General features: G+C 41.1%; 1 protein-coding gene across 1 annotated transcript in view; it reads left to right on the top strand.

The window, feature by feature from the left end:
• LOC142486927 (cadherin-19-like) overlaps window positions 1–26,997 on the top strand; it is a 252,368-nt gene that overhangs the window by 178,052 nt on the left and 47,319 nt on the right. The window contains exons 6-9 of the mRNA XM_075585433.1: window positions 1,299–1,486; window positions 15,445–15,698; window positions 19,163–19,299; window positions 20,146–20,267. Of these exons, the coding sequence (XP_075441548.1) occupies window positions 1,299–1,486; window positions 15,445–15,698; window positions 19,163–19,299; window positions 20,146–20,267 (701 nt within the window). The remainder of the gene's footprint in view (window positions 1–1,298; window positions 1,487–15,444; window positions 15,699–19,162; window positions 19,300–20,145; window positions 20,268–26,997) is intronic.

Genomic DNA, 26,997 nt, shown 5'->3' with positions numbered 1-26,997 from the left:
TGCAACACCTTGATTCTTTTCTTTTTCAGCCATTATGTTGTAGATTTGCTGGTGTGCTTGGGATCATTGTCCTGTTGCATGACCCAATTTCGGCCAAGCTTTAGCTGTCGGACAGATGGACTCACATTTGACTCTAGAATACTTTGGTATACAGAGGAGTTCATGGTCGACTCAATTACTAAGTGAAAAAAACAGGTATTGCGCTCATTGGTGGTATATAGGGATTATGTGATATTGTGATCAAAATAATATACAACCTTAATAGGGAGGTTTTATGCTGCTGTTCCTGGGGGATGGCTTAGCTGTCCAACTAATCGACTCAATTACTGCAAGGTTCCCAGGTCCTGTGGATGCAAAACAAGCCCAAATCATCACCCCTCCACCACCGTGCTTGACAGTTGGTATGAGGTGTTTGTGCTGATATGCTGTGTTTGGTTTTCGTCAAACACGGCGCTGTGCATTTTGGCCAGACATCTCCACTTTGGTCTCGTCTGTCCAAAGGACATTGTTCCAGAAGTCTTGTGGTTTGTTCAGATGCAACTTTGCAAACCTAAGCCGTGCTGTCATGTTCTTTATAGAGAGTAGAGGCTTTCTCCTGGCAACCCTTCCAAACAGACCATAATTGTTCAGTCTCTTTCTTATTGTACTTTCATGAACTTTAACATTTAACACGCTAACTGAGGCCTGTAGAGTCTGAGATTGGGTTTTTGAGTAACTCTTGTGTTTTTTGCAATTTCTCTGAGCATTGCACGGTCTGAACTTGGGGTGAATTTGCTGGGATGTCCACTCCTGGGAAGATTGGCAACTGTCTTGAATGTTTTCCACTTTTGAATAATCTTTCTCACTGTAGAATGATGGACTTTAAATTGTTTGGAAATGGCCTTATAACCCTTCCCAGATTGATGGGCAGCAACAATTGCCTCTCTAAGATCATTGATGATGTATTTCCTCCTTGGCATTGTGTTAACACACACCTGAATGCTCCAGACCAGCAAACTGCTAAAACTTTGGCTTTTATAGAGGTGGTCACACTTGCTGATGATCAATTAATCAAGGGCATTTGATTAGCAGCACCTGTCTGCTACTTAGCATCTTAATTCTTATGGAAACTGTAAGGGCGTACTTAATTTTTCACACATAGCTTCTCCATTTTGGCTTTATTTTTGTTAAATACAGTAAATCATGACACAGTGTAATATGTCATGTGTTGTTGTTCTTTTCACACAACTGTATTTATTAAAGAAAAACAACACATATTGTTATGTAACAGTAATGCAAATTGATTTTTTAATTTGCAGAAATATATGACATGTCAATACTGGAATCAACTTTGGTTGGAGAAATTGTAGGAACAATTATGGCAGATGACAGTGACATTGGAGAGAATGCAGAAATGATTTATATAATTGAAGAAAGGGGTGACTTCAATGCTTTTGATATAATTACTGACAACACAACCCAAGAAGGAATTGTTTTATTAAAAAAGGTGAGTAAACCAAGTTTTGCTACTATAACCCAAAAATGCTTAAAATATTTCAACACAATCTAGAACAGTTAGAATCACTAATCTCACTCACTCACTAATTTACTAATATTAATAATCTATTTTATTTTTTTCTCTCTTACACATAAATTACTCTACCTCAATTTTGTGATTTATGTATGTTTTATAAGTTGTTTTCCTTGCATATACATTTTTTAACACAGTATACAGATTTATTGTTTGCACAGTATAAAACTTAAATGAAATAGTTAAAAAAAGTTGTGCTAATTTGTCAGGGTATGTAAGATTTCTGCTTGATCCGTGCTGGGTTTTGCTGTGGTTTGGGGTTTCCAAGTCACCTACCCTTTCTGCTCACTGTGACCATTTTGAGTACTTGCAGCCTGCTATAAAAGGCTGCAGTTCCTAGTGGGAGTCTCTGACCAGGTTTCTACAGTACGTTTGCAGTTCCTGTTTGTTTATGCTGTCACACCTTACTTTTTTATCTGTTTGGATTAATTAATAATTGTTTGTTCTTGTATAGCACTGCTAGTTTTTATGTAGAGCTTTACACAGACATTTTGCAGACACAGTCCCTGCCCTATAGAGCTTACAATCTTTTTTTTGGTGCCTGAGGCACAGGAAGTGACTTACCCAAGGTCACAAGCAGCTGAAACTGGGAATTGAACCAGGTTTCACCAGCCCAAACTCAGTGCCAGTCAGTGTCTTTACTCACTGAGCCACACCCCTTTACTCTTCCCTAGTTGCTGAACTGAACCATGACCCCAACCTCACTGCTTTCTGCCTGCCCTGACCATTTGCCTGTTTACAGGACTGTGCACCCCTGCCGCCAGCCCTGACATCTGCCTGCTTACCGACTATTGCTTATTTGCATCCCTACCTCAGCCCTGTGGGTCCGCTTCCTCATTTGAGATGAGCACAGTCAAATTTTTCTCGACTAAACATGGACCCTGCTGAGGTAGTATGAGCCGTATCTCTCCAAGGGGAACTACTAAGAGATCATGAGACACGTTTCGCCCAGAAAAACCAACAGATGAAACTAATTTCTAGCCGACTATGGGACATTTTTATCCGACTGAATACACTCCAGGTGGGTTCTACCCCTGCACCGCCATTGCTGGCAGCATCTCCAGTGCAGGCTCCATACTCCCCTACGCAAGGGAACCACAGATCCCGATGCCTCTATGTTATGGAGGGGACCCTAGAACATATAGAAGATTTTCGAATCAATCTTCATTTCAGTTTGAACTCCAGCCCTCCATGTTCTGCACCCATCGACCCAGGGTAGCCTATGTCATTTCCCTACTGACAGACGAGGCTTTGGTCTGGGCCTCACCTCTCTGGGAAAAAAAATCCCCACTAGTTAACGACGCCGCTGCCTTTCTCCAAGCATCTAAATAAGTGTTTGACGCTCCTGGTCGCGGCTCTTCTGCTTCTGCTTTGCCAGAATGCCATTATGCCATTGAATTCTGAACCCTTGCTGCGGAGATGGGCTGGAACAATGATGCTCTGCGGGCAGCATTTTGGCAGGGACTTTCTGAGGGTTTAAAGGACGAACTGACTTGCCAGGTCACCCCCAAGGATCTGGAGGAACGTATTGCTTTCAGACCCCTCTTTCTACACCTCTCTCTGTGTAAGAACTGATGCCAGTAGGTGATAACAAATTACCCGAGCAGGAGAAAACTATGAGACGTGCCAAGGGTCTGTGTCTGTACTGTGGGCTCAAAGGTAATTTTGCCCCAAATTGTCAGAAATTGGGAAAATTCAGTACCCAGTGAAGATAGAGGAATATTCTCTGGGCATTTCTTCTATTCCGTCTCCGTTAAAACCTTCATGGCTGCTCCTGCCGGTTTCACTTCCTGGGGACCAGCCTCCAATTTCACTCAGGCTTTTGTTGATACAGGAACCGCAGGAAATTTCATTGACCACGCATTTGTGGAATTCCACTCCCTTCCTCTCCATACCAGGCAGGTTTCGTTAGCAGTAGATGCCATTGATGGAAGATCTCTGATACCTGGGACCATCACCCAAAGAGACACTGTCATTCTACATTATTTGCTCTCCCTCTACTCCAGTGGTCCTAGGACTTCTCTGGTTGCGGCACAACAAACCTAAGATCGGTGACCAATGGAGTGGCAGCATGGGGACAACATTGCCATGGATCATGTCTTCCTGTGTCTCGCACTATCTCCGAAGTTCAGCTACCTACTGAGACTTCCTCATCATGCCTTCCAGTTTCCTATAAGGAGTTTGCCGATGTATTCGACAAAAAACAGGCAGAGGAGTTACCGCCACACTGACCTTATGATTGTGCTCCCAGGGGCCATCCCTCCTCGAGGATGCACGTACCCCCTTTTGGAACCAGAAATCAAGCTATGCAGGAATACATATCGGAGAACCTTCAGCGTGGGATTATTCGTAAATCAAGTTCTCCCGCTGTTGCGGGTTTCTTCATTTCCAGAAAAGATGGTTCTCTCAGGCCATTTATCAACTACAGAGGCCTAAATAAAATCACTGTAAAAAAATCGGTATCCTCTACCCCTCATTCATTAACTGTTCGACCACTTACACAAGGCTACGATCTTCACCAAAATGGATATTCGAGGAGCTTACAATTGAATTAGAATCAGACAGGGTGATGAGTGGAAGACAGCCTTTAATACCCGTGACAGCCACTACGAATATCTAGTCATGCCATTCAGCTAATGCAACGCACCGCCCATATTTCAAAATTTCATCAGCAAGATTTTCCGGGACCTACTTGACCAATTTCTTGTGGTATATCTGGATGTTATCCTTATTTTTTCCAGTTCTTTGTCGGAAAATTGGGCACAGGTTATACTGGTCCTCCAAAGACTTCGGGACCACTCCTTTGCCAACCTCAAGAATTGCCAGTTAGAACAGAAGAAGATTTCCTTCCTTGGGTATATCATCTCTTCCCTTGGCTTTGAGATTGATCGTGCAAAAGTATCAACAACGCTGGATTGATCTTTACCGACGGGCCTTTAAACAACTCAACGGTTTCTTGGGTTTGCCAACTACTACCAACGTTTTATCAGGAACTTCTCCAAGGTGGTTGCACCCATTATGGCTCTTACTAAGAAAGGGGTAAACCCTAAGATATGGCCCTCTGAGGCTCTTCTAGCTTGTGAGAAGCTCAAGTCCACATTTTCGTCTTCACCTGTGCTGATCCATCCAGATTCTACGAAACCCTTTATGCTTGAAGTGGACACATCTGATCTAGCAGCCGGAGCTGTTCTTTCCCAAAGAAGGAATTTCATGGGAAACTCCACCCTTGTGCCTTTTTTCTAAAAAAAAAAATCTGCTGCAGAAAGAAATTATGATATTTGAAATAAGGAACTTCTGGGCATGAAAATGGCTCTAGAAGAATGGAGACATTTGCTTGAGGGGGCAGCTTCATAATCCTTACAGATCACAAGAACCTCAAATATATTGAAGAGCAAAAAGACTTGGGACACTTCAGGCGCGGTGGGCTCTCTTCTTCATTCTGTTCAACTTTATGATCTCCTATCGTCCAAGTTCCAAGAATGTCAAAGCAGATGCTATTGCCATCCAATTCTTCCCAGATGACACCAAGGAGATAGAGCAGGGGCCTACCTTTCCATCTTCTCAAATCATTTCTGCAGTTTCTTCTTCACTTCTGCAACAGATCTCATAGGCCCAGGCAGAAGATCCCAGGTCAACATCCACATGTTTGTCCAAACTATTTGTTCCCCCCCAATATCGAAATGAGGTGTTGAAATGGGGTCATAATTCCAAGACGGCTGGCCACCCAGGGGTTAGGAATATGTGATTTCCTTGAACAGGTATTTTGGTGGCCAGAGATCCGCAAAGACGTGATGTAGTTTTTGGCAGCCTACATTATATTTGCCCAGACTAAAGTGCCAAGAATGTAACCCTGTGGATTGCTCCAGCCTTTGCCAGTTCCCACCCATGGACCCACCTTTCCATGGATTTTATTGTGGAGCTGTCTCCCTCCAGGGGCATGACTACCATTCTGGTAGTGGTTGATCGATTTACATGACAGGCCCATTTTGTTCCTCTCAGGAAGCTACACATGGCCTCTGTACTATCAGAGATCTTTATTAAGGAGATTTTTCGCCTTCATGGAGTCCCGACGAATATAGTCTCGGACCGCAGATCCCAAATTCGTCTCCCGATTTTGGAAAGCCTTCTACCAAAGAATGGGTATCTCACTACATTTATCTTCATCCTATTATCCCCAGTCGAATGGTCTCACGTAAAGGGCCAACCAGTCCTTAGGTCAATTATTCCGCTGCTTGTGTTCTGTGCTACTGGACGAGTGGATTGATTTGCTCCCGTGGGTTGTGTTTTCCTGCAATTCCATGAAGCATGATTCAATACTGGAATCACCGTTCTTTTGTGCCTATGGGTACCATCCCACTGCCCTTTCTCCTTCCAGTCCCGTCTCCGGAGTTCCTGCAGTGGATGACAAAATCAAAGAACTCCAATTGCTCTAGAAGAAAATTCAGGTCAATCTGACCAAAGCTGCCCTCCAGCAAAAATAAAACAGGTGGATAAATGTCGACGACCACTGCCACCGTTTCAAGAGGGAGATCAGGTTTGATTGGCTACAAAAAATATCTGATTGAAACTGCCTTCCTCCAAACTGGGGCCCAAGTTCACTGAACCTTACAAAATCCTGAAACAGGTCAACCTGGTGGTGTTAAAACTGGATCTTCCGGATAACTTAAGAATACTCTCAGTGTTCCATGTCTCCTTCCTCAAGTCATTCATCCCGAACACCTCTCCTCCTACCCTCCCTCATCCGAAACCGTTCTTGGTGGATGGCAAGGAGGGATTTCAAGTAAGCCAAATACTGGATTACTGTAGATCCCATGGCGGGCTACAGTACTTGTTCCATTGGAAGAGTTATGGACCAAGGACAATTCATTGATCAAATCCAGGGATATCCATGCTCCCAACCTGGTCCAGGCGTTTCATCGGAAATTCCCTGCCAAACCAGCATAGATTGGCCAGAGGTCTCTCCTCAAGAGGGGGATACTGTAAGGATTCTGCTCGATCCGTGCCGGGTTTTGCTGCGGTTCCGGTTTTCCAAGTGACCTACCCTTTCTGCTCACTGTGGCCATTTTGGATACTGGCAGCCTGCTATATTAGGCTGCAGTTCTTAGTGGGAGTCGCCGAGCAAGGTTCTACATTTGTAGTTCTGTTTGTCTATACTGTCACACATTACTCTTTCATCTGGTTGGATTCCCAGTTTCTGACCCTGGGCTGGGACCCTGACCTTGCTGCTTTCTGCCTCCCCTGCCCACTTGCCCGTTTACTGGACTTTGCACCACTGTCGCCAGCTCTGCCTAATTACTGACTATGGATACTGTTACAGGACTCTGTACCTGGGCTCTGTTCAGTTTATTTGCTTCCCTACCTCAGCCCGGGTTTCCTGATTTGAGATGAACACCATCACAGGGTAAGATTAAAAATATCCCATTTCATTTAGAAACGGCATCTGAACACCTTGAAATTATCTTTCCACATGCCATATAAATCGTGCTGCAATCTCTGGTAAAGAAAATGAATGTCATCAAATGGGATGTACTGTACTTGTTTTAAATTTTTGTATAGTTTTCTGTAAAACAATGAAAAGATATAATGAAAGATTGGGGAATAATTTTTAAAATCTATGATTGCGTAGTGGATAAAAGAAATTATGAAATATTTGAATTTATACAGATATAGCCAGACTTGCTGTTTTTGAAAACCAGGATAAGCTGCAGACAGATGACTGAGGTGATCCTGGTGCTGGAGGATTAACACTGTGGTGGGGGTGTTTTATATCTTGAAGCATGAACCCCCGCATCATGACCGCAAATCTTCACTTTTTCCACATATGAACTGCAAATCATTCTATGATAGTTATTCATTAAAATGTGATGGTGCTTGTGTGAGCACTTGACCTGCATATGGGACAAGAGTTAATACATAACTACCTAGTTGGCCACTTTTCACTCCATATCAAAGGTCCATCAAATGAGTAATATCTCCCCTCACTCCGTCTCACTTTACCATCTGTCACAAAGAAAACACTTGTGAGCATGTCATTTAAATATGCAATGAGGTTTAATACACATGGTTAAACTAACCAGCTCACCTTTCTTCTTCTCAAAGGTACTTTAAATTAGTTAATATTAACCCCTTACTCCATTGCAATCTAATCCGCTGCCACCACTCAAAAATATGCAGACGAAATATTAAAAAAAAAATATATATATTTATATATATATATAAAAAAAAACACATACTGTATGTATATATATATATGTCTAAGGTCTCTGTTTATTAACGAAAATCTATGCACTTACCACAGAAAAATCTGTTGTAAAATGTGTCCGAAAAAAAAAATTACTCTCTACAAAGCGTGCACCAGTTCATTCAGAGCCCAAAGCATTACCTATTAAAGATTGTTTTCATATATAAAAAACAATGCTTAGATTACAGAAAGATGATTACAAAAACATACCATTACAATAAATGCAGAACAGTTTCTTAAAATAAAAGGATAAAACATATGTAGAAATTCATATACTTTATCAAGTCAAAGGTTTTTTTCAGAGGTCACTGGTCGAGGAAATATTAGAACTCACGTGTCTGATCCCAAAACACAGCTGTTATTGAATTCTAACTCAGAATATAAATTCCTACTTTTTAATTATAACTTCCCTTAATTGAAAACACAATAAACCCCCCACTGTCGTAAATCTGCTACTTGGGAGACATTTACGACTTGGAAGAAAGAATGAAAAATTCTTCTGACGTTTAAATTTGACTCAATAGATAAACACACTTATAACTTTATTTCTCTAATACATAGACAGAAACCATCTTCGCCATTGTGTTCGTGTACGTCGCATACACACCTGCATCTAATTTGATAGCCTCATTTCTATTTTTCCATGATAAACAGATATATGTCCCTTTCCCCATCCAAACCATCAACTGTTAGGCCTTATTGGGTCCGTCTCCTTGCAAAGATTATCAATATCTAAACATTCTACTTCAGAGTAGGTGTCAGGTCCAGGATTCCATATTTCATAGCTTTTGAATGGTAGGGTTGGTCACGCCCCTTGGACTCTGTAGAACCCTTCCAGGAATATTTTTTAAGTACCTTTAAAAGTGTCCTGTTTACTTAAGTGTCAGAAGAGCCATCATTTAATCCCATTGCTGACAAAACAAATGCATTTATGTCTGGATCATATCAATCCATAAATCCCATACAACACATACATCTGGCAAGCCATAAAAACAATTTCTATGTATTTTTTTTAGTTAAAATTTAGCCACATTAACCCCTGAAGTACAGCATTTATTAAAGTACTTAATATCCCCCACTAGTTTTATTACAGTGCGGATCAAGGCATTATTGCACACTATTGACTTCAATGGGAGTTTCCTTCAAATAATGCCCTGATTAAAAAATTACAGTTTAATGAAATTCCCATGAGTACTGTATGCACAGTACACTTGATTAATTATCTTACAATGAGCAAAAGATAAGGACCCAAAACTAATTCCACACTGGAAACTGTGCAATTTTTTATAAAATGTACATGGGAATATAGTACTTACTGGCAAGGACTCTGTTGGCTGCGATACCAACCAGAGACACAAGCAAGATGTTTGACAGCCCTGAGACTTCACGGGCTGACATGATGACGTCAGAATGGCAAACCAAAATGATTTTGCTTAATCACAACATTTTTCCATCAGTCAAAAAAAATGCCGCGATGACATAAAACGATCGCCATTCTGACATCATCACATCAGTGTGTGAAATGTCAGGGCAGTCAGACATCGCGGCCAACTGAGTCATTGCAAGTAAGTATAACGAAGCAGACAGATCTGATATATACTAGACTAGTGATTTCAGGGACCTCTCTTCCCCCTTCCCATGATTTTATGAGGGTTAAAACTATGGTAGGAGCTATTCTCCATGTGTACATTCCTGAAGTCAATAATATAGTATTACCACTTGCAGGCTAGTGTACTTTGGTATGCCTATCACAGTTACAGTACCTACTAGTGAATACTGCTACTCAGGATAGCATTAGCTAGACAAAGTATACCTGTTAACTCTCTATATATTTATCAATTGTCTCTACTGCCAAATGGCTGCTATTAGCCAGACTTGGACATCATTGCCTCATTAAGTGCCGCTGGGCTAATCACACTTTTAACATATATATATATATATATGTTAAAAGTGTGATTAACCCAGCGGCACTTAATGAGGCAGTGATGTCCAAGTGTGGCTAATAACAGCCATTTGGCAGTAGTATATATATAGCATGGCTAGTCCAGATTAGCCTCTCTGTCTCCTCTCACGTATGTCCTTAATAGCTACTGGCTGTGGCAGGCTATCCTAGGGGCATTGACTCCCCCCCTCAAATTGACTCTCTGAGTGACAGGAGTGGTTGTGACAGAGGGCCTGTGTATAGCCAATAGTGGTGCAGACCTCATAACCTCCCCTTCTGGGGTCTCAGAGAGGAAGTGCTAAATTATAGAGAGTTCTCTTCCACCCATCCTAGGGAGAGGAGGTGTGCTGCTCCTCCCGGCTGGGAGTGAGACATGCCAGGCAGTTCCTCATGGGCTGACAGGCAGTGATCAGAGACCTCAATGCTATCAGAGAGCCAAGCACCATCCAAAGGTCTGGGACCCAGATAAATCTACTCTGCATTCACTGTAATACCATACACAGTGGATGTCTCAATAAAGCATCCCTTTATGGATTCCCCTGTCTGAGTCTACAGTCTATTGGGTAGGGGTGTGAAAGAAGTCTATTTTGGTGGGGACTGTCTTTGGGAACCCTGGAGCCCACTGGAGCTGGAGGTGCTGACACCCTGAGAAGCAAGTAGAATTCACCAAAAGCCTGTCCTGTTCCCCACACCATCGCGTACCACTCAGCTCTCCTGGACCCTCACAGGTACTGTATGCATGCACCACAGACAGCAGTAGCCAACAGTACATATTCCAGAGAGTGGGGAAACAGGGCTACAATTGGAGGCACTTCTGTGATGGCAGCAACAGGACAGGCTTTCAGAGACTTGGCAGCTGGTATTAAAAGAGGCCAAAGCAGGGCCCCTGATGCTACCCCTGGGACCTGGGAACCCATCTGCGTTAAGTAAGGGGGGGAGTCTCTCCCTGTGGCGACATCGGGAAAGGGGCTGCCTAGACCCTTACCTAGGAAAGAACTTTGTTGGGGCGTACCCCGAGGTCATGTTACCGGGGAGCATGGACACCCTTCATCATATCCAAGACAGGGACTGAACAGCTTTTCAGTGTACCGAAAGAACCCTGTGTACCTGTGCATGATGCAATGTGCCAGTTGGGGCGCACCCTGAGGGTATGTTTCTAGGAAGCGTGTACCCTTCAATCTGTTATTTGAACATGAGCCAGGGCCCTTACAGTGTACCGTGAGGACCCTTGGATACCAATGAATTGTGCTGCTGGGGGCGCACCCTGTGGGAAATTTATCCAGGGAGATTAACCCCATATCTGTCCTAAAAAAGGGACGGGCTCCTTCCAGTGTACCGTGAGGGACCTTGTGCAGCTTTATTATGGACTGTGCTGCAGTTTAAAGAAGAGGAACGGGCCCCTGAGGCGAAACCAGGGACCCTGTATTCCTAATTTCTCAAGTGCTGTGCTGTGTGCTTCTAAAATGGCATCCACCGCCTGTCTGCATGTTCTACAGTATCCAAAATGGCGCTCCCACCAGAAAAACAGACTGCATAGGATGAAAATCCAAGTTACAAGCTTTTCTGCAAATCAGTTGCAAGTTTTCGGTGCCAAGTCCTGACACCGCCCCTCAAAGTGACTGGCTCAACCGGAGCTATGTCACACTCTACTCAGCACCGCCCTGCCCCAAATTCTACCCAGGGGAGGAGCAAAAGGTAACCAGACAATCGCAACCTGCCCTTGATCTGGGAGGAGACCGCAACCTGGTGCACCCACCTCAGTTCCACAGAGCTGAGCAAGAGTAAGGAACAACTATACAAACCCTCTCTGTATACTACCTCAATGACTACCAGCAAAAGTATTGAAGACTTGAACATCGCCTATAATCTCCCTGGAGGTTATCTAGTTGTCCGGGTGAACAGTCAGATCCATATGCAGTGGCTCTGCCCACAATGCCGGCTCCCTGGAGGCGATGTCAGCTCAAGTTCTCGATGCCAGAACTGTAGGGCTTACTACATGAGGCCTGCCAGCCTTTAGCCATCTGCTATATTTGTGCCCATTGCCACGGCCTCCACACCAGCTGATGCGGCCCCTACGGTACGTACTACTGGGGTCCCTATCACTTGGCCTGTCGCCTCATCGACTCTGGTCTTCCCTGACTTCTATGTCGCAGAGGATGTCGTGGGCCCAAGTGCCTTAACCAACATGCCCGGATGTCTCTGTGGTCTGGTGCCAACAGTACCAGGGCCCGCTTACAGCCAGGCCCTAATGCGCTATGATGCGGCCTATCCTGATTTATACACCGTGGGGCCACCTGTGCCCAAAACAATGCTCTTGCGCAGAGATGCCTGATGGATCCAGAACCGGAACCTGTGCCACCTGTGCCCGCCGACTGGGAGGGTGAGTGGACTGCCCCTGGGGTGTCATGTGCGGTTCCCCAGATGGCCCAGGAGCAGGCAAGCTCCATAAAACTGATCACCTGGGCGAATGAATCGCCACGACATCGCGACCTGGCAGAGGTGTCCCCACCCGTTCAGAAGAAGATGACATCTGCTGTGTGAGACTTGCGGAGAAGAGACCATCTCCTACCTGCATCCTGTGACAGTGTTTCAGCTCCATGTCGTCCGTCCAGAAGACTGTGGTGTTGCCGGAGCTCCGGAGGAGTCCCACGTCTAAGGAAGATGCTGGCGCTGTCCAGGATCTGCCTGTGGAGGAATCGATGGACGTCTCCTACCTTCTGACTAGTGAGGTTCCTGCTCCTTTCGCTTCACAGGATGCAGCTGGGGCCTACCTGAACGAGGAGCCTGGTGGGGCCTTGTTTGGAGTGCCATGGGGTGACGTACTTCCGGTGCAGCCGGATGTGACGTCATCGTCGCCGTCGACGATGACGAGCCGGCCCGGCGGTCTCCCGAGACTGTCTCAGCCTACTGAGTCACCAAGGTGGTGTCTGCTGAGTCTATTGAACCACCGCTAGCACCAACAGTGGTGAGTCCAGGACTGATACCTGCTGATGCCCCTGCTATGTGGCCCATTGTAAGGGAATGGGTCACCGGACCCCTGAGATCACTAAACTGGACAGGTAATGGACATTGCTCAGTCTCATACACTGGCCCCAGCTACCCATGTCCCTGCTAAGGCTGCCTCTGCTCACGGCATGTCAAGCTTCAACCACTGGCCTTCAGTCGACATTTGCCTTCCAAGGCCCCTTTTCAGAACAGTGCTCTGACAACCCAATTATATCCACTGGTTCTGTGGCCATTAGCCCTATTCCTGCTGAGCCTATCTTTGTGTTGTCCTATTTCACTGTGGTGACTCCAAGTTCTACAAGTATCGACCCCAAGTTCTAAAATTAGTGAACCCATACTCTTCATGTTGGAAGAGTTAGAAATATAATCGCTTTAACCAGTGGATGATTTGGGTCCTTGCTGTCCGTGTATGTATTCTGGTTAATATTGTACCATTCTATGTTTAACCTGTTACTACATTGCAGGCTCCAGGGTAATGGACGGCACTACAAATTCATCCCAGTGAGAACATAGTATTTTCCACCCAGGGGAGAGTGTAGCATAGCTAGTCCAGTGCCTTTCTGCCTCCTGTCACGTAAGTCCTTAGTAACTACAAGTTGTGGCAGGCTATCCTAAGGGCATTGACCCCCCTCATGCTGACTCTCTGACTGACAGGAGTGGTGGTGACACAGGGTCTGTGTATAGCCAATAGTGGTGCAGACTTTGTGCCCTCCCCTTCTAGTGTTTCAGAGAGGAAGTGATAAATTATATAGAATTCTCTTCCACCCATCCTAGGGAGAGGAGGTGTGTGCTGCTCCTCCTGGCTGGGAGTGAGACATTCCAGGCAGTCCCTCATGGGCTGACTGAGAGAGAGATCAGAGGCCTCAATGCTATCAGAGAGCCAAGCACCATCCAGAGGTCTGTGACCCAGATCAATCTACTCTGCATTCACTGTAATACCATCCACAGTGGATGTCTCAATAAAGCATCCCTTTTTGTATACCCCTGCCTGAGTTTGCAGTCTATTGGGCAGGGGTGTGAAAGAAGTCTGTTCTGGTGGGGACTGTTTCTGGGAACCCTGGGGCCCACCCGAGCTTGAGGCGCTGACACCCTGAGAAGCAAGTAGAATTCACCAAAAGCCTGTCCTGTTCCTCACATCATCACAGACCATTCAGCTCTTCTGGACCCTCACAGGTATGCACACACCACAGACAGCAGTAGCCAACAGTACATCTTCCAGAGAGGGGGGAAGCAGGGCTATATATATTTGTTAATTTCTATCTGTTTATGAATATACTGTACATGTTTTCCACTACTATTCATCGACTTTCCTGTCTGACATTTATTTGATACTAATCAAAAGCACATTTTTAATTATTACCATTACCTCATCATTTATTTAGTTAATTGAGTGCAGCACATGGTGCTTTTCTTTCTTGCTAACCTTATCAATGATGGCATAGAGCATTATATCAAGATGTATGGAACCCTCTCATGCAGGGGCTCAATCTACTGTATGTAACAGAGGCCCCACTCTTTCCCCGGCAATCAGTTCATTGCTTTCGGGAAGTGTGCAATACTAATTCTTCCCCTAGCACCTCCCTTCACCTTCCCGGTAGCGCTACTGCTCAGAGGTTGCATAGTAACCCACAAAAGACAGGAGACCGAAATATATAAAAACTGAATTTAATGTAACAAACATAATAAGACAGGAAATATAAAATGGGATCTGCAAAATGTGCAAAGCTACACTAAAAAAGCTATGGTTGCTAGGACCAGACTAAAAGCCGGGGGGGGAGAGGGGCACAAAGTGCTAAGGGAAATACTAGACAAACTAAAGTATACTGCGTGAATCTGCAATGCTACTTGCAAAAGCAATGGTAGCAATAAACAAAATAATAAACAAGGGCCAAAAAAGGGAATACAAAAATAACGAATAAGAAAGTACCTGATAATCATGGAAACTGAATGCCTGAATACAAAGGAGCAGGGGTTCTGGTTTTCTGGTTCTTACCAGTTCTGGGCCTGACCCTAACTCTCCTGGACACCCCTACAGGTCTATGAAGAGTACTGCAGGAGGGAATCATGACACAATAACCTTATTATATATTTAATGTGTTGTATTATTTGAATAGCTTTTTAAATACTGTACAACATATGTGAATAAGCATAAAATAAAATTCCGATGGTGACTAAAAAGTGCCCCTACAGTTATAACCAATTAGTTATAATTTATGAAGGAACCAAGAAAGGTCTAAGACTTCAGATTTTAAGCACTTTTAATCATTTGAACCTCGCAACTTTGATCAAATGACTTGTTTGCCCATTTTATATACATGTACAGACATACAATATTATTTTAAATACAATAGCTACCAGTAAATGTATAACTAAAACCAATATTTAATCACTTTGCTATCAATGGGCTAATATTCATTGTGACCATACAGTATTAAAATAATTTGTATTAAAATAAAAAATATGTTAAAGGGTAAAATTTTAAACAGTGTTTTAGTAATATCATATTTTATAATTACACACACACACACACACACACACACACACACACACACACACACACACACACACACACACACACACACACACACACACACACACACACACACACACACACACACACACACATGCTATATTTGTACAGTAGTAAAGAATCAATGAATGATGTCTCACTTTGAAAATGCACAGGCTATGAATTATGAAAGCAAGAAAAGATACAACATTCGTGTAAAGGCAATCAACAGATACATTGATGAAAGATTTATGAAGCATGGATTGTTTGAAGATACTTCAACCATTAGAATAAATATTGAAGATGTAGATGAACCTCCATTATTTATCCTCCAGGAATATTATATGAAAATCTTTGAAAATGCTGCTTGTGGTTCGTATATTGGTTCTGTGACTGCAAGAGATCCTGATAAAACCAATAGTGCAATCAGGTATGATATTTGTTGCAATACACTTAGTCAATAATATCTATGTAATATTAGTATATGCTGTATTAGTAATTTTCAAGTTGTAAAAATGAAAGATGCTCACATCCTACTGTTCAGTTTTGGTTTTGAATTTGTCAAAATTCTATTTTATTTAATATTTTGGTCAAATTTTTCTGAACTTTGATTCTTTTTTTTTGCAAAACTTTATCTTTCTTTTCAAAAATCCAACTGTTTCATAAAAACAAAATACACAAAACCTCACAGAATTAAAACGAACAAAATGAAAACAAGAAAAACAAATCCTGAAATTAGTTATTCTTGGGTTTCGGCTTTGGTCGAATTTAAGCATGAGTTTTTACTCGAATGTTGAATTCTTAAACTGCTTATCTTTGAAATCCAATTTTGAACTCACAAAATTCACTCATCCTTAATATATTTGTGAGCACTTTCACAAACACACACATTTATTCTCTACATGTAAATATAAAGATATTGTAGTTTAGAAACGATTGTAAGAAGTTCGTGTTAGAACAAAGCGCGTCGGGTACTGATGACGTCATCGTGTCAATAGCGTTACTGCAACACAGGTTGCATGTTGCATTGTAACTTCGTATTCTGTTCTATCAAGTTAAGACAGTTAAATTAAGATGTGAGCTGATGACGCATTCACTAGCAGAAAGAGGCAGTAACAGTTTCACTGCAGCTAGTAATAAATGACTTCCGTGTATCGCCGCGAGAATATGTTATTGCAAACAGTTACTCTGTCTCCATCGATACTAATCAGTGGTGGAGCAGCTGAATACCTATGTGGTAACACTGACGGCAGAATCATTACATTCTACCTACACGAGGTAACTACTGCTTAAATCCTATGTAACATATACAGTAGTAGCTGATTTATGTTAGCATAGAGAGTGTGTTGGATGTAAGTGTGTTCGATCATATATTGTATCAGATAGGTCCACTAATTTACACCTATTTTAGGATCTTATTTTATTAGTTCATTTGAGTAAAGGTTACGTTTTATATTGGTATCATAGCACATTTAATTAAAGAGTGCTAGTCTTGAAAGGACCCTTTCTCTTTTTCAAATACTAATAGCATATCCCTTTCTGCCCCTTTACCTACTTCATACAGCTAATGCAAGACCATTAGCCCCTCCCCGTTCCCTTCTTGATATCCATATTGATTACTGCAATACAGGCAGTCCTCAGTTATCCGACACAATGCGTTACTCAAAATGGCGTTGGATAGCGAAACGTTGTAAAGCGAAACACGTTTTCTCCATAGGAACACTGTTTAAATGAAAGGTTCTGTTCCTGAAGGCATTTTTAATGCTAAAATACACAAAATATTTTACGCAGACAATAAGATATGCAGCACACACATAAATTATATAGTGGATTTACTGTATTATATATAATATAACATAATATATAATATAAAATAAAAATATAATATATTATGTAGTATAATATAGTATAATATATATATTATATACACATAAAAAACTTTGCAGAGCGTCGTAAGAGCGTTGGATAAGCCGTTTTAGCGTTGTAAAAATGAACATAGGTATGAATTGCATAGCGTTGGATAAGCCATTCATTGTAAAACGAAGCGTTGTAAAACGAGGACTGCCTGTATTCTTTTATCTGGCCTCCTTTCCTCACACCTCTCTGCCTTATAATCCATTAAAAACACACCTACTCAACTCATCTCCTGCTCTTTTAGGTGTGTAACTGCTTTTCACCAACTGAAATCTCACTGCTTGGTTCTTCTGAATCTCAGTATAAACTACAAAATGTGTCCCTTTTCTCTTTTACAATTTTCACTAATCTTTCCCTACCTATTGAACTCTTCAACTTAATATTCGGCATGCATCTTCACTTTCCATTTTCAAATCCCGGCTGAAAATCAACCTCCTAAAATTAGCATCTCATTAAATTATATACACCTACCGTATACTACTGACTCCAGGGGCACTTAACACATTTGACTTCACTTTTAATAAATAAGCCTCCAAATATACCACTTACAGTAGATTGTAACTTTTATGCAGGGCTTACTTATGTTTTCATTTACTTGCTTTATCCCGGTATATAATAAAATTATATATACATAAATACTGATGTAGCAGAGGTTATTGCACCATTAACATATTGCATTAATGCTTGCGTTTTTTGATAGTATTGATATTGAAAATAATGGTTAACACGTGTTATTTTATGCTGTTTGGGGTTTGCATCTGGATCATATATGCGGTAGTCATGCAGACTGACCACTAGGTCAATATTTGCCACCCCAAATTTACATTGATGGACTTTCATACCCTATGAATGAATTGTAGTGTTCCTATTTTTTACTTTTCAATGACTGTGATTACATAGAAAAAGTGCGCACACTGATATTGAGCACTATTCTCTACATAAATCTATACTGATGTAGCAGAGGTTATTGCACCATTAACACCACCATTTGTTGCATTAATGCTTGCGTTTTTTAATAGTATTGATATTGATATTGAAAACAATGGTTAACACGTGTTATTTTATGCTGTATTTTTTAGTTAACTCTAGTTAATGGAAATAATAATGTCTGCTACATCTATTTATCTTCCTTTTTGTGCACAGGTGTCTTTCCATGTACTGTATAAATTGGGGATAAATTAGGGGAATCCTTGATGGACAAGGATTTAGGAGTGCTTGTAGACAGCAGGCTTAGCAATAGTGCATGAAAGTACATTAAAGCACCTCTATATATGCTTACACTGCAGCTATCTATATCCACACACTGCTGCCCCCTCTGTGTACACACACACACACACACACACAGCACCACACACACTGTAGCTCTACACACACACACAGCACCACACACATTGTAGCTCTACACACACACACACACACACACACACACACACACACACACACACACACACACACACACACACACACACACACACACACACACACACACACACACACACACACACACACACACACACACACACACACACACACACACACACTGCAGCTACACAAACACACAAACACACACACACACAAACTCTGCAGCTGCACTCTGCAGCTGGAAATAAACACATTGAAGCTGCCAAAAATTCCGGATATTACTGAATGAATAATGTTCCGAATTTTAACCAATCAGAGAGCAGGGATTTCAATAATGCCCGGAATTTTGCAGCTTTAGCCTATAATTTTCTTTAACGGTACTCAAATGTTGCATACTGTATATTAAAACCAACAACAAAAAAAGGAATTCTGCTTCAAAATGTATCTTTCTTTTAGATGATAAATTACATCAAATACAGTATATTCTAGATTTCATTTTCCTATGAAAGAGATTTCACATTTTGAAAATACTGTGTTTTTAATCACTACTACTAAATATAATTTTTTTTAGGAGTATAGAATATTTTTAAGATTATAATTATTTTAATATAATTACAGGTATTCTATTCTTCAAAACAAGTATTTTAACAGATTGTTCGAAATTGATGAACACAGTGGAGCAATCACCACAACTAAACCACTGGATCGAGAGGTAGTTCCTTGGCACAATATAACAATCACAGCAACAGAGTCAAGTAAGTAATACAGTAATTTAAATAATTCTATATTCTCTATGATCTGCAATCAACTATAATTACCCTCATCATGTGCAAACATAATTAAATGTGCTTTATTAAATTATTAGAAACATTTTCAAATTTTTTTGCAAACTTTTATATTGCTTCAAATGTTGCCAATTTCACCAGAATGTTGCCACATCCATGTTACTTGAATTTGGGCTCATGTGATTTGCACATAGACTTTTGAAGCATGTCAAATAATATGTACCCCAAATAAAACACATTTCACTGGTTTTGTAAATATCAACATACATTTTGAACACCTGTCCTCATAACAGCTTAATTTGTTTTAAGGGAAATGGAACCATGGACCAAAATATAGTAATGCTGATCATTAGTTGAATGTATGTGATTGGCACAAAAAATCTAATATTTTGTAGATATTTCTGAGTTTTACCTACATTCTTTTATAATGAGAATGATAGGAATAAATTAAAAGCAGGGGCATACTGTACTGTATCAGTGATTGGTCCTTACACTACTTTATTATAGTTCTTCAGTTCTCTGTAGAACTCTGTAGGGTTTCATCTATAGGAAAATATACAGTCATACAAATAAAAATCACAGTAGAAATTTGGAAAAATTTCAAACTAAGCCCTTTCCTCACAAATATGGGTAAGGTCTTAACTGTATGCCATCAACTGTTTAGTTGAATATGCTATAATAAACAGTTTGCATTACAAGTGAAGGTCCTTGGATACAGTTTGTACATTAGTTTCATTTTTTTTACACAGATTTAATTATATGCTTTCTATTAACCCAATGTTTTTCTCAATGTTATTTGTTTTGATATGTGTTTAGAAAACTCAGTACTTGGGTCTGAAGTACCAGTGTATATTCGTGTTATTGATGTTAATGACCATGCTCCTGAAATCTCAAAGCAATATGACACATATGTTTGTGAAAATGCAAGAGCAGGACAGGTAAGACACAAAGTCATTGTTTGCAAATTAAATAGTTTTATAGTGATTCAGTATATCTGTGCAAGAAAAGGGCATTCATTAATTTATGTCATACTCAAATTAGATTGCATTGTTTAAACCAATGATAATACATAATTTGCCTAACAAACTCAGTGACATTGACAACTCAGAAAAACAGCAGTTCCTTCAAAACATCTTATTAGGGTCACAATTTGAAAGTTTGTTTATTTTAGAATTATCATTAGAAATTACCTGCACTTTACTTCGTAGTACAAAATGCCATCTTATTTTTATATACCAAAATGAGAATCCTAACAACTTGATAAAACAAAACTGATACTGTAATTTCTATATAAACTATTCAAATATGTCAAAAGGCAGCATAATCATTTTTAGGAGTAAATTAAGAAATGTATCATAAAAAAAGAGGGCTGAGATGTAAGGAGGGGCAAAGGAGAGTATACAATAGCCCTAAAAAGAAGAGGATACTTTTGTAAAGAATATGTGATTTAATAGGAAGCCAGGAGATGGATTTTAGCAAGAGAGATGCTGAGACAGGTTTAGGAGAGGGTAACGATTCTAGCAGCAGCGTTTAGAATATATTATTGGGAGACAGGTGAGAGGCAGGAAGGCCGTTATAATAGTTGACACAGGAGAGAATGAGGGCCTGCGAAAAAGTTTTAGCAGTAGAGCGACAGAAGAAAGGGCGTAACTTTGCAAAGTTTAAGAGGAAAAAACAACAGGCTTTGCCTAATGTGAGAGAAGAATGTGAGGGAGGAGTAAAATATGACATGTAGGCAGTGTGCTTGTGATACTTGGTGTATGATAGTGCTGCCAAGAATAATTTCAAAGGGAGCAGTAGGGCAAGGCTTGGGATAAAGTATGAAGAGCTTCATCTATGACTAGGGCCACAGACAGATTTTCTGGGGGCCCAATGCTAGAGTTACGTCCGGGCACCCCCTCCTCCCCCGTATCAGCGGTATTATGAGCCCCCCCATTTCACACATGACGAGCCCACTATATTTACTCCCCTCTTCCCATGTATTTCTCCCCTTTCACTTTCCCTCTCCTTCCCGCCTCGCAGGTATTTCTCTCCCCTGCGTCTCACTCTTACTCCCGCTTTTCCTCACTCACACACTCCCTCCCTCCCTATCTCCTCTCACTCTCCCCACCATCTATCAATTACCCCACTCTCACTCAATTCCCCCCCACAAAATACATACCAAAAAAACCCCACCCCCAATACATAATAAAAAGACATACACCCACCCACCCATGCCCAGCAATACATATTAAAAAGACACCCACTCCCCTCCAATCCATATAAAAAATACCCCACTTCCCCCCCACAATACATATAAAAATACCCCACTCCCCCCTTAATACATATAAAAATACCACCCCCCAATACATAAAAAATACCCCCACTCCCCCGCACAATACATATACAAATACCCCCACTACCCAATACATATAAAAAATAGACTTAGCGTGGGGAAGATCTGGCTGGTCCGGGGTGGCCAGCAGCTGGCGCTGCAAGTTGGACCTGACCTCTGGCCAGGCTTGGCTGCCGGTCATGGCAAGGCCCGGACACTCCCTCAGCTGCCGGCCTCTTCCTCACTCTATCTCATGCCAAACTTCCAACATCAGCGCGTGCCAGGCCTCCCTCTCATGCCGGTGCGCACCAGAAGCTGAGGCCCAGCTTTCTTCCAGGGTGCTGACGTCAGAGAGGCCCGTCGCACATCAGCATTGGAAGCTCAGTGTGGGACTTTGATAAAGCCAATTTTTGGTGAAACATGTCAGTGTAATCCTTCTTTTTTTGCACATTAAATCGTTTTTATTCTCTCCCTTTTGCTTCTATGAAATTTGTGGTGCAGCATTTCACCAGAGCTATATGCCTTGTTTTTTCTATTGGTCCACAGCATCAAATGCTGCAGAAAGGTCACGTAATATGAGCAGAGTGTAATGACCTCTGTCTTTGGCAGCAAGGAGGTCATTAGTTATTTGGTGAGGGCTGTTTTGGTGGAGTGAGCAATGTGGAAGCCAGATTGTATAAAATGTAGGAGAAAATAGGGCGTAAGAAAAAGGAGCAAGTGAGAGAATACAAGGAATTCAAGGAGTTTTTAGGCAAAAGGCAGGAGGGAGACAGGGCAATAATTAGAGAGACAGGTAGGGTCAAGCTTGTTGTTTTTGTGGAAAGGGATAACAGTTGTATGCTTGAAAGAGGTGGGGAAGATACCAGAGTATTTGAAAATATGTGTGCGGATTAGAGTAGGAGCAAGAGGTTTGAGGAGATGGGAGGGAATGGGTTCAAGAGGGCAAGTGGTAGCAGGAGAAGAGGAGATCAGTAGCAACATGTCCCCTGTAACACAGGTGGAAAAAAATTAGGAAGGCAAGACGCAAGATAGGAAAATGAGGTGTAGAATATGGGGAAGATAGAGAGGGAATGTCTTTGTGTCTTGAAATAGTCAGAAAACAACAGTGAAAGAAAACCAGGTAATTGATAATTATCTGAGTAGAGAGTCAAAAACAGAGAAGAGGAAGCGCGGGTTAGAATTGTGAGTCTCTATTAGTGAAGAAAAATGGGTTTGTTTCGCCTGGCAGAGGGCATAGTTTAAAAAGGATAGGACAAAATGGTAGTAAAGTAACTCTGTGAGAGTATAAGATTTCCTCCAGAGAAATGTAGAGGAGCGAGTACAAGAGCTAATCATGCATGAATGCAGTTAAGCTATGGTCTGGTGTTAGAATGGTGAGAAAAAGAGAGATGTAGGTAAAGAGAGTAGTATAGGGCAGAGTTTTAGTTCATGACCAGGTTGTCAGATTCTGTAATGGCACAGAGAAAGGAGTGGAAGGAACGCAAAGTGGAGTCAAGAACCAGTAGATTAATGGAATGTACAGTAGATCTCTACAGAAACAAGGGTTAGAGGGAAATGGAGAAGGGGAGAACTTAGAGAGAGAAAATGAGATTAGATGATGGCCAGAGAGAAGAGAGGGGAAATGGAAAAATCAGAGAAAGACAAGATTTTGTGAAAATGAGGTCCAGGTAGTGGCGATATTTGTCAGCCAAAAGACACTAACAGTTTTTTCATAACTAGTTAGAGGATTGTATCTACCAACCTAATGTCCCACAGTTCACATGAGTTATATATGACTCCTCCCCCCTGCAGAAGCGTGCATCGTCATGTGAAATGAGTGTCGAGTGTTGGTGACATCATGTCGATGACGCTCACGAGTGGGACGGCTCTACATGATACACTGATATGGTTGTATAGCTATGCATTTATATCCTTTTGAGGGTTCCCAGTTATGTTACTGATGTACTCTGCATACTATTCAGCATTACACAAGTGCCTAAATATATGGATCGACTCCACCTTACTAGGGTAGGACTCAGGTGACATATAGACTCATTTTCTGTACATATTTAGGGAGCATGCTAGTGTGACTGCTGTAATGACTGCTCGAGAGATTTGTATGTACCACTTAATCATCAGTAATACATGGATCATATTATACATATACAGGTATATTAGCTGTACAAGCACCATTCTACTATCTGTGTATGTAGAGAGCAGCTATTATCTGCATCAGTATGTATAACCTTTACAACCATGGCAGTACACACCAATAGGTGATGACTACTTTCAGTATACTTGTGTAAATTGACCCTTAGGCATACCTAACCAAAATGTAAATGTATTTGAATCAATCTTGCGTATCCAGATTTATATGGTTATTAGCCATTAGGCTAGTAAGTCTGCTTTGAAGCATACTTACCTAGACTAGTGTTGCCGTCTCACCCATGGGGAATTTTAAGATTTTTCCAATGTATATATTTTAATATTACTATCGTCGTTCTTGTTATTGAATAAAATTTTATGATTTAGTTTTACTACTATTTTGGAGTAAGCTGATTAGCTCCCCTCAGTTGTCTCAGTGGGCCACTTTCTTCACATATTCCTTAATAGGGATATTGGCATTCCTTTGGAATATTGGCATCTCTTTCCTACCAACTTTTTTCCCCTGTGCAATGAGTGCATATACAGTAATGTACAGTATATAGGGACATTGTGATCCTTTGGTCACTTTTTGAAAGTCAAATATCAATTATAAACCATATTTTCTGGAGATTCTGAATTCCATTTTGTATGTGTCGGCAAAAAAAAAACATTTTTGCTTGAGTGTTTCAAACAGCAGAAAACTAATTGAAGGGCGTTATAAAGTTAAAAAAGAGAATGAAAAGGAATGTATTTAAAAGGATATCTTTGGACTAGAAAAGTGGAACTGGACTTCTTATTATACATAAAAGTAACCTTAGTCACTGTATAATATACTGTAGTTAAGAACATATTATATTAATGCAAATACTGTAAGTAGCCATAAGACTCAAAATGGTTTAGTCAGTGATTCAAGCATAGAATGAACTATGATAATGATAATAAAGGAAGCCATGGTTGAAACACATCAAAATGAAAATGTATTCTATTTTACTTTTAATAGGCTTGTTTTGTTCCGTTCCCTGTTTCTCAGAAAACTCTTGCTTTTACATTTTCTTTTCAAAGCTTCCAGATTAATGAGTCCTGAAATAACATAATTTATGGCAATTAGATCCTGATACGATCAATAATACAGCTGCTGAAATCTTTAAAGAGCTACACCTAACCTTTGTTATCTTTATTTGAACATCAAACATGTCAACTTTTGAGACTTTCATTCACAAGCAACTAACAGAATTAGTGCCACTGATATGGTAATTCTATAGTGAAACCGTTACGTGTTTAATTTATTTTCTATAGAATAAATCTCAAAAGTTACCCAATTATTAATCATAGAATGTATTTACTAAAACAAATAGAAGCTACTATCTAAAAATTAATTAGCCCCACCATGCTGCCATGTCTTATACAAATTGATGCTAAAGTAAATGTTTTCCGTAAAGTTGTCACTTCATCAACGTTTTCTCGCTTCAATCTGTGTAACATAAACTGCCAAGTTTAAAGTGGCATAACTTTCAGGATTCTCATTATTTGCAACAGGCAGAATAAAAAACATAAATGCAACATGGTAATGGTATGATATCATTGATTGATATCAAAGTGTGTGATTTGTAATTGAGCAAGTTGAGTTAATTTCTCAGGGAGAGGAAATGTGTATTTTTTTCCTCTAGTAGATTGTGCAATAATATTTTTCTCACATGAAAAAAATAACATATTATCCTTAACTATCATTCACAATATCACATTATTGTCATGGTCATCAATTACCATATTCACAATACAAACTAATGCTGGTATTTTAAAGATATATATTTTTAATTGTCAATTGCCATTAACAAAATAAAAATAAATTGTTCATTTGGAATTAGTTGGTAATTATGTTGCACCTCTCTACTCAAGTGTACACTAGTTCTATATAACCTTATGGATCTTCCCATTAAATGGTAAATTAAATACAATGTTAGCATTGTGACAGTTAGTTTTATTGCTTTAAAATTAAGATTCTTCTAAAATGATCAAAATAGATTTATTCATATCTATTTGTTTTATAAAACTGCTCTTGTTTTATTCATATCTATGCAATACCCTCAAGAGAAATGATGATGGGATTATTTTTTAAATATAGCTAATTTTAAGTGAATGGTTGGCTGGCCTGAGAGCCAGGAAGGCAATTGCCCCCCCGTTCCCATAAGATTAAAGGAACGTGGGCCAGTGATGGAGAGGAGTGGAAGACAGTTTGGAAATGCACCTTCCTGCCAGCAGATGGTGCAGAAGAACCCTCAATACAGTATGTGCATTCAATAAACACTGTAGCTTTATTCTACAGGAATGAAATGTGAATATTTCTGTTGTTTTTTTCAGTGTGTGTATATGATGCACTGGGACGGGGCAAAACGAAATAAAATGTTCCCGGAATGAACTTCAAAGACATAATGTCTCTAGGCACCAATTCCCATGAGCGGGGTTGGTGCACAAATCAGAACCACGAAACAGTCTTTGCTAGTGGCACCTCCCGCAACCACTCTTACTCCACCGAAAGTAATCTTTTCGTTCCCCCAATATAGGATTTGTTAGCAAAACCTTAGTTCTTACGAATACTGGAAGCAGGGGACACTTCTTGGCTACGATGGTATAATCTTTGTCCCGCATGATAAATCTCTCCTCCCGATCGGCTGCATGGACTTTTAAAACCACACAAGCCCTATCGGTACTGCTGTGGCCAGCGTGAGTCTAACATTTGCACGTAATTGACCGGGGCTTTTTTCGGCTGGTGTCCGGCTGGCGCCAAACTTGGCCGTGCCAGCCGCATCTTCCCCTCCCCGCGTGCAAAATTAGAATGCTGTTCCCCTCCCCTTCCGACCCCCTGTCTTCTCCCCCTGGCTGCTCCTCTGCTTCGCGCAGCTTTGCGCAGATTCTCCCTTACCCCTGCTTCCTCTGCAGCCTTCGGGGATGCCGGGGAACCCTGGCACGTGTGACCGGTGCCACAGTGACGCGCGGCACGCGCCAGGGTAAAACCACAACAAGCGGATGTCTGCCCGCACATTTCACCCACATCGCGGTGGCGGCCGCTGTAGACTCAGCTCGGCCGCCACTGTATAATGTGAAGCCAATCACAGCATGGGAAAACACATCCCACCTATCGGCAAGGTTTTCCAATACTTCATGGAGCCCGGCAGAGTCTTCAAGGTATGCTATGGTCATTTGCTAACTTCGCACCTGAGCTGTTTAGCATA

The sequence above is a fragment of the Ascaphus truei genome, chromosome 2 (assembly GCF_040206685.1).
Source record: "Ascaphus truei isolate aAscTru1 chromosome 2, aAscTru1.hap1, whole genome shotgun sequence".
NCBI classification, from domain to species: Eukaryota; Metazoa; Chordata; class Amphibia; order Anura; family Ascaphidae; genus Ascaphus; species Ascaphus truei.
Note: the sequence above shows the minus strand (reverse complement) of the source record. Positions and strands in the feature narration are given on the sequence as shown.